The sequence below is a fragment of the Mobula birostris genome, chromosome 12, assembly GCF_030028105.1.
Source record: "Mobula birostris isolate sMobBir1 chromosome 12, sMobBir1.hap1, whole genome shotgun sequence".
Lineage (NCBI taxonomy): Eukaryota > Metazoa > Chordata > Chondrichthyes > Myliobatiformes > Myliobatidae > Mobula > Mobula birostris.
In genome coordinates, this window is record NC_092381.1 from 49,120,991 (window position 1) to 49,135,119 (window position 14,129).

Below are 14,129 nucleotides of genomic sequence, written 5' to 3' on the forward strand. Positions count from 1 at the left end.
AAGTATCTGTTTATTGAATGTTTAGTTTTGTAGCTGTTTAACTTGGGGAGACTTAATAAAGTACCTGTTGAGTTTGAAGTGTTACTGAATGTTTAGTGTTGTAGTGTCTGTAACTTAGGGTGAATGTTTTTCTGTTTGTAAATAAATGTTTAATGTGCTTATCTGTAATCAGTGTCTTCTGTCTCACTTAGCAAACGCGTGAACCTGCTTCCGTATAACAGTCTTAAATTCAATATGTATTACCCTGAGATAAACCTAGTAAATCTCTACAGGGATTCTGAACTACAGCTGAACTTTCTTGCCATATGCTCCTGCTTGCACCTTTTTCTCACTTGAATCAACTGTTCTATTCTCATTCCCTCTACTCAGCCATGGCTAAGTTGCTGTGGTCTGGAATTACCTCTACAAACCAAAGCAATTTGGCTCATCTCTTCCCACTGTTCAAACATTTATTTTTAACCATTGACAATTCTGACCTTCTCCTTCAAACCCACCTTTTCCTTCTTGATAACTGGTTTGGAAATCTGCCTGTTCATTTTAGCAGATAGCATGTCATATCTACAGCCCTTTGAAAATATGATGAATGTTGGCTTCTTTAAAGAAAACAGATCTACACTAAATCTAATTTCAGGATATTCTATATTCATAGAAACATAATAGAAGTTACTTTCATGATGACATTATTTGTACGCTAAATAAATTTTAAAAATGGAGAGCTCTGACTTGAATTTTTAATAGTTCAGTACATTCCACAAGTTAAATTAATTGCAAGATGTATTGCATGAATTCCACAGTTTATTGATTCCAGCAGAAAATTGTTACTATTGACTATTTAAGTATTCCCTTTTAATTTCAAATTAATATTGGTCCAGATTTATATGGGTTTTCTAAAACATCCCCCTTTGGTGTTTCAAGGACAGCAATTACATTTTAATTATGTCTTTCCTGTTACGGGAAGATTATTTCCAAGTGATGAATTAGCGTGTTTGTTTTTGCAGTTAAACTTCTATTTTCTATTTTTTATAAAACAGAGCTTTCCAGAAGCTATGAATCCAGGGGATGTTGCAGGCATGCTGGAAAGTAAGAATAATGCATTACATCTTTAACACCCATTTATCATTTAATTACTGATGACGTTCTCTTAGCTACTCTGATTTTCTCTTTTTCTTTCGCAGTGGACACAACAAAATTTGAATTGATACAACTGACTCCACCAGGTACTATGAAAATTTACAAAAATATTAAAATGTGCACTGATCGGTTATTGTTTGCTCAATGGAAATATATTTTCTGAAGATTGCTATCAGCAGTAGCGCGCTACTGCCATTATACATGCATAGTGAGCCAGAGATTATACTGAGATCCTGAGATTTCTCTCTTATAAATAAGCCAAGAAGGAAAAGTAATAGAAAAAGTACTTTGTAAGGTAATGCACAATGTGGGTAGAAATAAACAGGTGAGCAGAAGTGGAAAAAGAGAAGTGCTTAGATATTAGATTGGTAAATATGTTTTTACATGGAAATTGCACATAACAAGTGTTATTCAGATGTTTTGAATTGTCTGAAGAATTGGTGTTATATTTCAGATGAATTATGACAGGAAGTGTCAAGTCCCAGACATTGGCACTTCCTTTCATAACTTAGCTGAAATATAATACTAGTCCCTTGTCATATTTTGTGCATTCCATATCAAAGAAAGTGGTTCAAGCTTCTTGTTTCTGTTACTCACTCACTTAGACTAACCAAGTACATCATGGGGACATTTTTTGTTACTGACTCATCTACATTTATTTACAAATGTTGCCTTTTCTGCAGGTAGTCTTGAAAAAGACTGCAGGATCTGGGCAGTAGTGTGTAGATGCAGCAGTCTGTCACTTGTGATTGCAGTGGCAGTGCAGGATCTAATTGGACTGCTCTATTGATTGGAGGGCCCCATTATCGAACACACTGCCTTCCTTTGCTCAACCTTTCCCTTCTTGATTTTCCATCCTCCTTAACCTCGTTCACCATAACTCCATGGCAGCCTTTGTAGCTTCAATGGAGAATACTCTTTATTAATACTGACCCATTTCTCATCCAGCACTGCACAATGAGATAGCAACTGTGAGTCTAGGCAGTAGCTATCCATGAACCTATGAATCCAGCAAGACTACTTAAGGTGCTTCTTCAAATGGGGAAAAACCATAATAGCAATTTATTACAGTAATGTTTATGGCCTATCTACCTTGCATCACAGATGGGTAAAGTTATAAAGAGAGTTTTTGGCACATTGGCTTTTCATAAATCAAGGCATTGGGTAGTGGAGTTGGAATGTTGTATAAAGCATCGGTGAGATTGAATTTGAAATATTATGTGCAGTTTAGTCACCTACCTACAGGAAAGATATCAATGAGTTTTAGGAAGTGCATAGAAAATTTACATGGGTATTGCTGGGACTTGACCTAAGTTACAGGGAAAAGCTGAGTAGGTTAGGACTTTCCCCAGCAATCCAGTGAATACTGAGCGTAAATCGTAGAGAGGTATACAAAAATATGAGGGTATAGGTAATGTGTTGGGTAAGACTAGAACTAGAGGAGAAAATTTAACTGTTTATGGGAAATCTGAGGAGCAACTAATTCACTCAAAAGGTGCTGCAAGTGTGGAGCGAACTGCCTGTGTAACTAATAGATGTGAGCTCAATTGCAACATTTAAGTGAAGTTTGGATAGGTACATAGATGAGAGAAATGGAGGGCTACGACCCTGGTGTAGATACAGTGCCTATAAAAAGTATTCACTCCCCTTGGAAGTTTTCATGTTTTATCATTTTACAACATTGAATCACAGTTGATTTAATTTGGCTTTTTTTGACACTGATCAACAGAAAAAGACTCTTTCATGTCAAAGTGAAAACAAATCTTTACGAAGTGATTTTAAATTAATTACAAATATAAAACACAAAATAATTGATTGCTTGAGTATTCACCCCTTTAATATGCACACCAAGTCATCACTGGTGCAGCCAATTGGTTTTAGAAGTCACATAATTAATTAAATAGAGATCACCCTGTGCAGTCAGGGTGTTTCAATTGATTGTAGTAAAAATACACCTGTATCTGGAAGGTCCAAATGCTGGTGAGTCAGTATCCTGACATAAACTACATCATGAAGACAAAAGAACACTCCACACAGCTCTGTGGAAAAGTTACTGAGAAGCATAAGTTAGGAGATGGATTTAAGAAAATTTCAGTTGGAAGAAGGTTCTATGGTCTAATGAAACCAAAATTGAGCTTTGTGGCCACCAGACTAAATGCTACGTTTGGCATAAGCGAAACACTGCTCATTATCAAATTAAGTCCACCCATTCAGCAAATGTGGGCTGCTTCAGGAAGTTCGTAATCATAATTTATGAAAGAATTTATCATGGGAAAGGGTGAACAGTGTAAACTGGAAAAACATCTACGAAAAGGAGTAAACAATCAATATTTTGGGCCAAGTCTCTTCATCAAGACTGGAAAGGAAGGTGGGAGGAAGGGAGGAAGAAGTACAAGGTGGCAGGAGATGGTTGAAACCGGGAGAGGGGAAAGAGGTGAAGTAAAGAGCTGGGAAGTTGATTGGCATCTGATGAGCTCAAAATAATTGGACCAAGAACACTTCCCGAAGGAACTCCTACATTGATATCCTGGGGCTGGACTAATTGGCTTTCAATAACTACAGCCATCTTTTATACAACATATAATATCATCCATTGTGTCAGTTTTTAATTTTGCTGGCTAGATGTTAATGCAATTGTAAAAGTCTTCATTTGGGATGTTGTATAGTCCTAAAGTGTCTTTTATATTCTCAATCATCTTCTGACAATGTCAAATTATGAACATCACAGGCTGCCAATTTATTCCCTCCATTGCTTTCTGTCTAACAACCAATTCTTTGTCCATGTTAGTACATTACCTCAGATGTTATGTGCTCTAGTCTTGATTAATCTCTGTGGGACTTAATCAAATTCATTCTGGAACTCTTAAGTCCATCACACTTTTTGGCTTCCCTATTTTATATATTTATATATACATATATATATATATATTTTTTTTCTATCAATCACATCAGCCCTGATCTGCTTCTCTGCTCTAATACAGTGCAGTGAAAGTTTGGAGATAAAGCACCTCATAGTTGTGTTTTTTTTTACTATGACATGTTATAGCTGGCAAATTCTGTACCTGAGCTCAAGAATACAAGGTCATAATCACCATTCCTGGTGGTTTTCAGACAACAGCTGCTGATGACAGTACTGTGTTGCATTTTACAGCTCCACAAATCTATTTTCTGTTACTTCTATTGATCATTTACCATCCCATTTGTCTTGCACCACCATCCTCATCACTAAATACTTCTTTCTTTATCAAATATCTTTCACCACATCATTGGAAAGCATATAGAGGAGATTCAAAAAAAAAGTATCGCTGGGATTTTAGTTAAGAGGAAAGTGAATGATTCATACTTTTAGAGGGGTATGCTAGAAGCAAGGGAAGGGAATAAATAAAAAGTGTACAAAATTATGAGGTGCACAGAAAGAATAGATTAATTGGTTAGTGGTGGGAAGGGTGAGCTGCTTTAAGTTCCTGGGTGTCATCATCTCAGAGGTTCTGTCCTGGGAAAAAAAAATGAAGCAAACATGAAGAAGGTACAGCAATGGCTTACTCCTAGGAGATTGAGGAGATTTGGTATGTCACCAAACACTCTTGTAATTTTCTGTCTATGTATAGTGGAGAGCATTCTGACTGGTTGCACAGGGGTCTGGAGGCTCCAATGCACAGGGATGCAAGAGGCCACAGAGGGTTGTTACCTTATCATGGGCACAACCTTCGCTACCGTAAGAGTACATCTTCAAGAGGCAGAACTTCAAGAAGGTAACATCCAACATTTAGGGTCCTCACTGTCCAGGACATGCACTCTTCTCATTATTACCATCAGGGAGGAGGTAAGGGAGCCTGAGGACCCACACTCAATGATTTAGAAACAGCCTCTTCCCCTCTGCTATCAGATTTCTGAATGTTCCATGAACCTATGAATACTACCTCATTATTCTTTTTTTTCTTTGCACTCTATTTATTCAAGCATTACCTCACTGGTGTTGCCTGACGTTCAGTAGAAAATGCCATTAACCAAACTGTAAAAAAGTACAATGGGAGGTGATAATTTAACCTTCCTTATCACCTTCCATTCAAATTACTGTTCTTTCCTCTTACAGTGAATCCCTGGAAACAGTCTAGAGTCTTTTTTTGCACTGTCTCTATGGCAAGTACATACATTCTTAGAGAAGGAGAGCAAAATTCCAGGTGACCTCTTAGCAAAGATTAACACAATGTAATAAGACTTCCTTGCTTCTGTAATCAAATGCCCTCATTACAAAAATTGATGTATCATTTGCTCTTCAAATTGCCCACCGGCTTCAGTGACTTGTGTATAAAAACATCTGCATTTTACTACTTGCACTTTTCATGTTAGTTTACATTACCATATTCTTACCCACTCCCTTAGTTGTCTATTTTCCCCTGAAGCCACCTTACATCCTGCTCCATACTCACAATGCTGCCTTGATTAATATTGTTATCAAACTTGCAAATATGGCACTTGGTTCCCTCCACCAAACTGTTGATACAGATTGGGTTCTAAACATTGACCTCTGTGGTTCAGACAAAATGACTTTGATCTGAAGAGTCAACTCTTTATTATTATCCCATAGATGCAGCATGACCTGCTAAACTTTAATGGTATTGTTTCAGGTAAATGGGGTGCATTTCTGCCACCATGATTATGTTAAGTTTTAAAACAAACTGGTGGCTTTGTGGTCATTTAAATAATGTAGAATTGCAACGTTAAAAATTTCTGCATTATTTGCTCATTTCAAATAACATTAAGTGAAATTCTACTGAAAGTGTACTGTGATAGAGTTGGCATTTAAAATTCTTTGAGAAGTTAGTTTCTATATTGTGATCTCAGTTTGCAACTTTGCCTTGTTAACATCTGCAATTTCATAAGAGAGGAATTTAAAATTTGACAGGGATATGAATAGCTATTACTAAAATATCATACTTGAACAAAGCACATCATTTCCATGCTGAGCAGCAAACAGTAGTTGAGAGAATATTTTCTTTAATACTTTGTTCTGCTCTATAACTTATCTTTCTGTCTTGGCTCAGACCTACAATGAATGCATTTGAAAAATTGCAGTTTTGTTGCATGCTGTGTACTGTCGATTTATTACACAACTTGACCAACACTATCCACTTTCTCCTTCAAAATTATTCTAGTTAATCAGGAGCTAGAAAATGGTGCTGTGGTAGATGACGAGCTTTGATCCTGATGAATGGCCTGCTCCTATTTATCAAGCATCTGTTTTTATTTGAGATCCCAAGTGATTGGAAGCTCAGTCACCTGGACCGAACGGTGATGTTCAGTAAAGAACTTGCCCAATATACCTTTGGCCTCCCTGTAAAATAGGTCCTGCATGGATCAGCAAATGCATAATATTACATTAATAAAAGTACAAGTAAATTGTTGCTTCACTTGAAAGCAATATTCACAGCACTAATTAGTGGAAAAAGTTGAGGCAAAATTGCATCTCCTATGTTTGTATCAGCGAGAAAATATCATGTTCTGTACCACTACTACATGTGCATTTATCATTAATGAATTTCCCACGTGTGATTGCAATGGTTAGCAGTGGTCTCACTGCTGAGTTGGAGAACTGGTTTGATCTCATGCAAATGCAGTATAAGGAGAGGATATCAGAGTCCTTCAGATGAAATCTTAATCTAAGTCTGTGAACATTTGCTAAAATTTAGATTTTAACAGTTTTATTGTAATATTTGAAGAGCAAGAAATTCTACTAAAGCTATCATTTAAAAGATGCAGATAATCAAGTTGTTAATTAAATTGCTTATAGAATTTTGTTTATTGTGGGGAAAAAAAAATTCCCACCCTTTACTACATAAAAATAGTGAGTCCAGTCCTTTGGTAAACCATTGCTAAAACATTCAGAATGTCTTAAACATATGATAAAGGACAGAGACTTACAAGTTCTTTTGTCATATAATTGTGTTCAGTTCATTTTATTTCCAATGTAAATATTAACAAACTTTATGACATGATTAATTGAATGGCATTGTTTTAACATGTATCAGGATTTCCTCTATTTGTGTAGTTTTTACCTCTGCTTCCTTGGAGCTTGATGCCAGGAATAGAACCAAAACTCATTGGACTACGTCATTAACTGTAATTGGGTCTGAACCTGAAACATTGACTGTCCATTTCCCGCTATAAATGCTGCCTGACTTGCTGAGTTCTTCCAGCATTTTGTGTGTTGCTCCAGGTTTCTAGCATGTACAGTCTTTCTTGTGTCTTAGATTTGCCATTATTCCTCTTAGTTCTTGCTCTCATGTTTGAAAAGGACTGTGCAGACATCCCCTTGAGGTATAACACATTAATTTGGCACATTTGAACTGGCTTGACCTTCTGCGTAATAGATTTTCCTATCATGATTCTAGCAACAGGAGAGTTGCGTCATTAGTGCTAGTTAAAGACATGCTGAGGTTCTTACAAATCAGTCCTTGTTCTATTGTGAAACAAAGAACAGGACAGCTGTGAGGCAGGAAGAGGAGCAGAGTTGTTAACAGAGGATGTTGTTTGTCCAATGTTTGTTATATACGTTAATGATCTAGATGATAGGATGGTAAATTGGATTAGTAAGTATGCAGATGATACTAAGATAGGTGGAGTTGTGGATAGTGAAGTAGGTTTTCAAAGCTTGCAAAGAGAGTTAGGCCAGTTAGAAGAGTGGGCTGAAAGATAGCAGATGGAGTTTAATGCTGATAAATGTGAGGTGCTACATTTTAGTAGGACTAATCAAAATAGGACATACATGGTAAATGGTAGGGCACTGAAGAATGCAATAGAACAGAGGGATCTCGGAATAATGGTGCATAGTTCCCTGAAGGTGGAATCTCATGTGGATAGGGTGGTGAAGAAAGCTTTTGGTATGCTGGCCTTTATAAATCAGAGCATTGAGTATAGGAGTTGGGATGTAATGTTGAAATTGTACAAGTCATTGGTAAGGCCAGATTTGGAATATTGTGTACAGTTCTGGTCACCGAATTATAGGGAAGATGTCAACAAAATAGAGAGAGTACAGAGAAGATTTACTAGAATGTTACCTGGGTTTCATCACCCAAGTTACAGAGAAAGGTTGAACAAGTTGGGTCTTTATTCTTTGGAACGTAGAAGGTTGAGGGGGGACTTGATAGAGGTATTTAAAATTATGAGGGGGATAGATAGAATTGACGTGGATAGGTTTTTTCCATTGAGAGTGGGGGAGATTCAAACAAGAGGACATGAGTTGAGAGTTAAAGGGCCAAAGTTTAGGGGGTAACATGAGGGGGAACTTCTTTACTCAGAGAGTGGTAGCTGTGTGGAACGAGCTTCCAGCAGAAGTGGCTGAGACAGGATTGATGTTGTCATTGAAAGTTAAATTGGATAGCTATATGGACAGGAAAGGAATGGAGGGTTATGGGCTGAGTGCAGGTCGGTGGGACTAGGTGAGAGTAAGAGTTCGGTACGGACTAGATGGGCCGAGATGGCCTGTTTCCGTGCTGTAATTGTTATATGGTTATAGGATATGGGTGTGTCAGATTAGTTTTATCGATTGTAAAGGTTTTACCATCATTATCATATCCCATCCAAATTATTGTTCTTGGTTTTTTATATGTATTATCTTTTTCAGCACCAGCCAAGCATTTAGCACTCTTACCCTTATTTTGGTGTTCATTGCCTAACATTCTTCTCCATCATTAGGAACCCCAATGCTATTCATAGTGGCATGTCAATCTATTGCCTGAACTGGTAATTCTGTAAAATCAAGTACTTTACTATGCAGTGCATTAGGGGTTCTGAATTACTATTGTTACAGAAGAGAAATAGGTCATAAGTTTCAAGGTATGATGTCTTCAAAATATTTCTTTGCAGTGGGCGAAACACTGTCTATTTATGAGCAGAACACGAGGGAGTTTCTTTATCCTGGTCACAGGCTGACACCAAGCTATCCAGGAATGGACAGAGAACTATTAATGAAAAGATCAATTGATTTTCCTGTAAGTATTGATGTGCAGTTAATGCAGAATATATATTACATTGCAACATATTTTCCAAAATTTCATTCTAGCAAGTAATCATTTTCAAGAAATTGAAGGTGAATTTAAGGTTTATCAAGTTCAAATATAGTATTTCTGCTGAAAGAGACAAGAATCCATTTTAGGCATATCGTATTAGAAAAAGGAAGTATTATTTTACTTTGACAGTATTATCACCCCTCTGCATAAGCAGGACAGTTTGCCTGAATTGGGAAGCATTTATCTGCCCAGTGACCTAGATTAAACTTGGCTCCTGAAGGTAATAAGTCTGCTAGGCTAACTTATTACGCAGCTCAGTATACACAATGCTCTTCCACACATCACAGCTCCTTCTGTACTGTGCTTTCTGACTGAGCAACAACTAACATGATCTCTTTGAACAGCACTAGTGACAAGAATGGAGAACTTAATAGGATACAACACTTGAAAATTGCATGCAAATTTGCTAAGATTTTTCATTAAAAAAATTTAATTCAAACTTTTTCCAACAGCATAATATCAAACTATTAATCCAAAGCTTCTTAGCTAACCTTAAAATAGAATCTGATTTTAATAGAAACAGTCATATTTTAAATATTATTTATAATTATTGCAGTTCATCATCCTTGTTTGACAATGTATATTTTAAATCCTTTCAATTTTAAACTGTAACCCTTTGGAATCTTATAGACTGCCCCTGTGCTGTGGGGGTTGGGGAGCTCATTCTTGTAGTTTTCTGTAATGCAAACCTATGTTATCTGCACATACATCAAGAAATATGAGTTGAAAGCAACGTATTGTGTTATTTATTGGCTTTTCATGCAAATTTCTGGGAAGTGCATTTTATTATGCATCTCAAACCGTTATATGATGATTAAGGAATTCTGTCAGTGTGAATTTCTGTTATCTAAACTTCAATAACACAGGGATTGACTGTATTTGAATATAAGCTGACAGAAGTATCACTTTTTATTTTCTTATGGGTAGAAAATTCAAGTTATCTTTGGCTGAGAAGTTTACTTCTAGAACTAGATTTCTGGAAATCTATGACTCCAAATTGGTAGCTGATAACTTCACAAATGGAGTCAATGCCAATTCATAGAACCATAGAAGCTACAGCACAGAAACAGGCCCTTTGGCCCTTCTTGGCTGTGCCAAACCATTTTCTGCTTGTCCCACTGACCTGCACACGGACCATATCCCTCCATACACCTCCCATCCATGTATCTGTCCAATTTATTCTTAAGTGTTAAAAAAGAACCCGCATTTACCACCTCGTCTGGCAGCTCATTCCACACTCCCACCACTCTCTGTGTGAAGAAGCCCCCCCCTAATGTTCCCTTTAAACTTTTCCCCCCTCACCCTTAACCCATGCCCTCTGGTTTTTTTCTCCCCTTGCCTCAGTGGAAAAAGCCTGCTTGCATTCACTCTATCTATACCCATCATAATTTTATATACCTCTATCAAATCTCCCCTCATTCTTCTACGCTCCAGGGAGTAAAGTCCCAACCTATTCAACCTTTCTCTGTAACTGAGTTTCTCAAGTCCCGGCAACATCCTTGTAAACCTTCTCTGCACTCTTTCAACCTTATTTATATCCTTTCCTGTAATTTGGTGACCACTAGCAGCTGTTTTTGTTGCCTATTAGCAAATTAGGCAGACATTGAGTGTAACATGTGATGATGCAGTGATCAGATTTTGGACTTTGTTGCGAATTAAAGCGGCCATTGGAAAATGCTCAAGAAGACTTGTTTCTTTGTTCTTACCAGTAAGAACAGGAATTCCATTGCCTTCCCAGCAAGGCTATGGGCTTGGTTTAGTCTGTGCTCACTTCCTGAACCCCAATTCCCTACCCACAGAATTTACATGTAGATTGGCTGGATACTTCATTTGAATATACCTGGGAAGCAACATTGGTGTGAATACGTGGTCTCTGATATTAGGATCATGAGCTAGAAATCTGCCTATTGCGCAAATTAACCTCTGGCTGACTTGTTTTTTTAAACTAAGCGGGTATATTTTGGAATCATGTCTGAAGACCAAATTGCTGACAGTTATTTACAAGATTTTTCAGTGCATATTGGAAACATATTGCGAAAGTGAGTGTAGGTTAAGTGTAGAGTGCCAGCTTAAATGTGTTAGAAAATTTTTCCTGATGCTTTTGCAAATCGGCTATTATTATGATTGTGCTTGTATCAGCAGCACCACATTTTCACAGCAATGCCATTGATGTCTCTGACCAAAGATTATCTCAGTGGATCAAGGAGTTAATGATATTATGAATTGTTGGTTCCCCATTGAATTCACCATTGGTGCACATTGATTGTCATTAAAAAGAGTGGTCCAGAGGCTAGTCTGATACAATCCTTTGCAAAAACATAATATTGGAAGGCTGATGTCATTTCACAGACAAGGCAGACCTACATAACATTAGAAATATCACCTTCAAAATTCTAGTTGAACTTACAATGAGTTGAAAGGCAACTTTCAACCATTTTAGCCTAAAATTATAAAAAGTCTTGTCAGATCTCTTCTGATGTTGTAACAGTAGGTTAAGGAAAATGTGTTATGATAACAACATTGAACTTGATGGATTATATATTTATTTGCATGTAAAATTTAGTTAAATTTTTCTGAATATACAGTAAAACTTCCATAAACGCTATTATATGGCAATTTATTTTTTTGGAAGAACACTGAAGAAACATCAGCATTTCATTATCGACATATATTTAAGGCATATAAAATAGTTCTTGAAAAAATATTCAAGGTCATTTCAAAACAAAGTTATAATAATCAAGATTTATCCACTTGTCATAATATGATCACGTGTTAGTGGCTAAGTTGTCTATATATTGAAATTAACATTTGAATACCTATTAAAATATTTTGCTTGAACTACTTATTGTGCTCAAAAAGATATTTCATTCAGCAGGGAAGATTAAATATATTCAATCTACAATTTGCTGTTTCTCAAGATCTCTTAGAAATAAGAGCACACATTTTACAAATTTAAAACAACCTTCAAGGGATTAACGTGGTGGGCACTATGTCTACATTATAATATTCAGATTGCCTTTCTACAATCTGATTACTTTTCTGTCATCCAACCAAATAGGTCTTGCTCATTGTCATTAACATCAAATCTATCACAAAGAAAAATTTGCTCAATTCCTTTTTAGTTGATTGCTGATTAGGAATTGCCCTTTCTCAAAATATGTTTGCTCATTTTTCAGTTTCAGACAATATACTTTGGGAGATGGGATATTCCTGTATTTCCATTGAAGACACTTAGGATAGCCACAAGACTTTTTGTCTTGAACACCTCACTACAGACAGTAATCTTATGGAGCTAGTTATGAAGGTTGAGCTCAAAGTCAAAGTTGAGTTTATTGTCTTATGCACAAGTACATGTATGCACCTGAGCAATTAAAACTTACTTGCAGCAGTATGATAGGCATATATAAGCAGTATTCGTGAGAAAAACATGCAAGATTTTGATAAACAAACTTAATCAGAACAAAAAAGGTTCATTTTAGTGGAAGGTGGTCAGAGTGTTCATAATGTTGCTAAACTGTAGTAATTATGATTTAGCTAGTTGGTTAAGAACACCCTTGGTGCACCTCAAGAATATGGGCTTAGCTCACTGCTGTACTCTCTCTACATCCAAGGCTGTGTGGCTAGGCACAGCTCAAATGCCATTTATAAATTTGCTGATGACACAACTATTGTTGGCAGAATTCGAGATGGTGACAAGAAGGTGTACAGGAGCAAGTTAAGTGGTGTCACAGCAACAACCTTGCACTCTGTCAGTAAGACTGTAGAACTGATTGTGGACTTCAGAACGGGTAAGATGAGGGAAAATACGCCAGTCCTCATAGAGGGATCAGAAGTGGGAAGAGTGAACAATTTCAAGTTCCTGGGTATCACCTTCTCTGAGGATCTATCCTGGGCCCAACATATTTATGCTACAAAGAAGGCACTGCAGCAGTTATATTTCATTAGAAGTTTGAGGAGATTTAATATGTTACCAAAGATGCTCACAAATGTCTACAGATGTACCACGGAGAGCATTTTAACTGGCTGCATCACATCTGGTATGGAGGTGGGGAGGGTGGGGGGGGGGCTACTGCACAGGATTAAAAGAAGCTGCAGAAAGTTGTGAACTCTATCAGCTGCATCATGGGCACTAGTCTCTGTAGCGTCCAGGACATCTTCAAGAAGTGATACCTCAAAAGCATCCATCAGTTCCCCACCATTCACAACATGCCCTCTTCTCATTGCTACCTTGAGGAAGGAGATACAGAAGGATGAAGGCACACACTCTGATGATTCAGGAACAACTTCTTCCCTGAGTGGACATTGAATCTATGTGCACTACCTCACTATTTTTTGCTATGCTTATTTAATTTAACTATTTTATGTATATACAACAAATATACCTACTGCAATTCACAGTTTTTATTATTATCTATTATATTGTGTTGCTGCTATCAAAGAACCAAATTTCACGACATATGCCAGTGATATTAAATCTGATTTTGAATAAAGGGAAGTAGCTGTTCTTGAACCTGGTAGCATGGGACTTTGGACTACCCTATCTCCTGCCTGATGATAGCTGTGAAAAGATGGCATAGTGCAGATGGCAGGGATTTGTGATATTAAATATTGCCTCCTGTGGGTAATACAAGTTGTGGGGAAGGATGTGCCCGGGATATGGGTAGAATCCAATATTTTCTTCAGTTTCTTATGCTCCTGCACATTTGAATTGCCATTGCAGATCATGATGCAACCAGTCAGGGTACTTTTAAACGTAGGTGTTAGTGTTCAATGATAAGCTGAACTTCCTTAGTCTTGTGAGAAAGCAATGATACTGGCATGATTTCCTTGTGATTGCATCTGTGTACTGTCCCAGGATGAGTCATCTGATAAAGTAACACCCAGGAATTTAAAATTATTGACTCTTTGGTGTAGACCGGTGCATGATCA

General features: G+C 37.1%; 1 protein-coding gene across 2 annotated transcripts in view; it reads left to right on the forward strand.

Moving 5' to 3' along the window:
• The window catches only part of spata6 (spermatogenesis associated 6), a 74,091-nt gene that overhangs the window by 11,158 nt on the left and 48,804 nt on the right, over positions 1-14,129 (forward strand). For both annotated transcript variants that reach the window (XM_072273769.1, XM_072273770.1), the window contains exons 3-5: positions 1,032-1,080; positions 1,176-1,217; positions 8,998-9,122. In XM_072273769.1, coding sequence (XP_072129870.1) covers positions 1,032-1,080; positions 1,176-1,217; positions 8,998-9,122 — 216 coding nt within the window. The remainder of the gene's footprint in view (positions 1-1,031; positions 1,081-1,175; positions 1,218-8,997; positions 9,123-14,129) is intronic.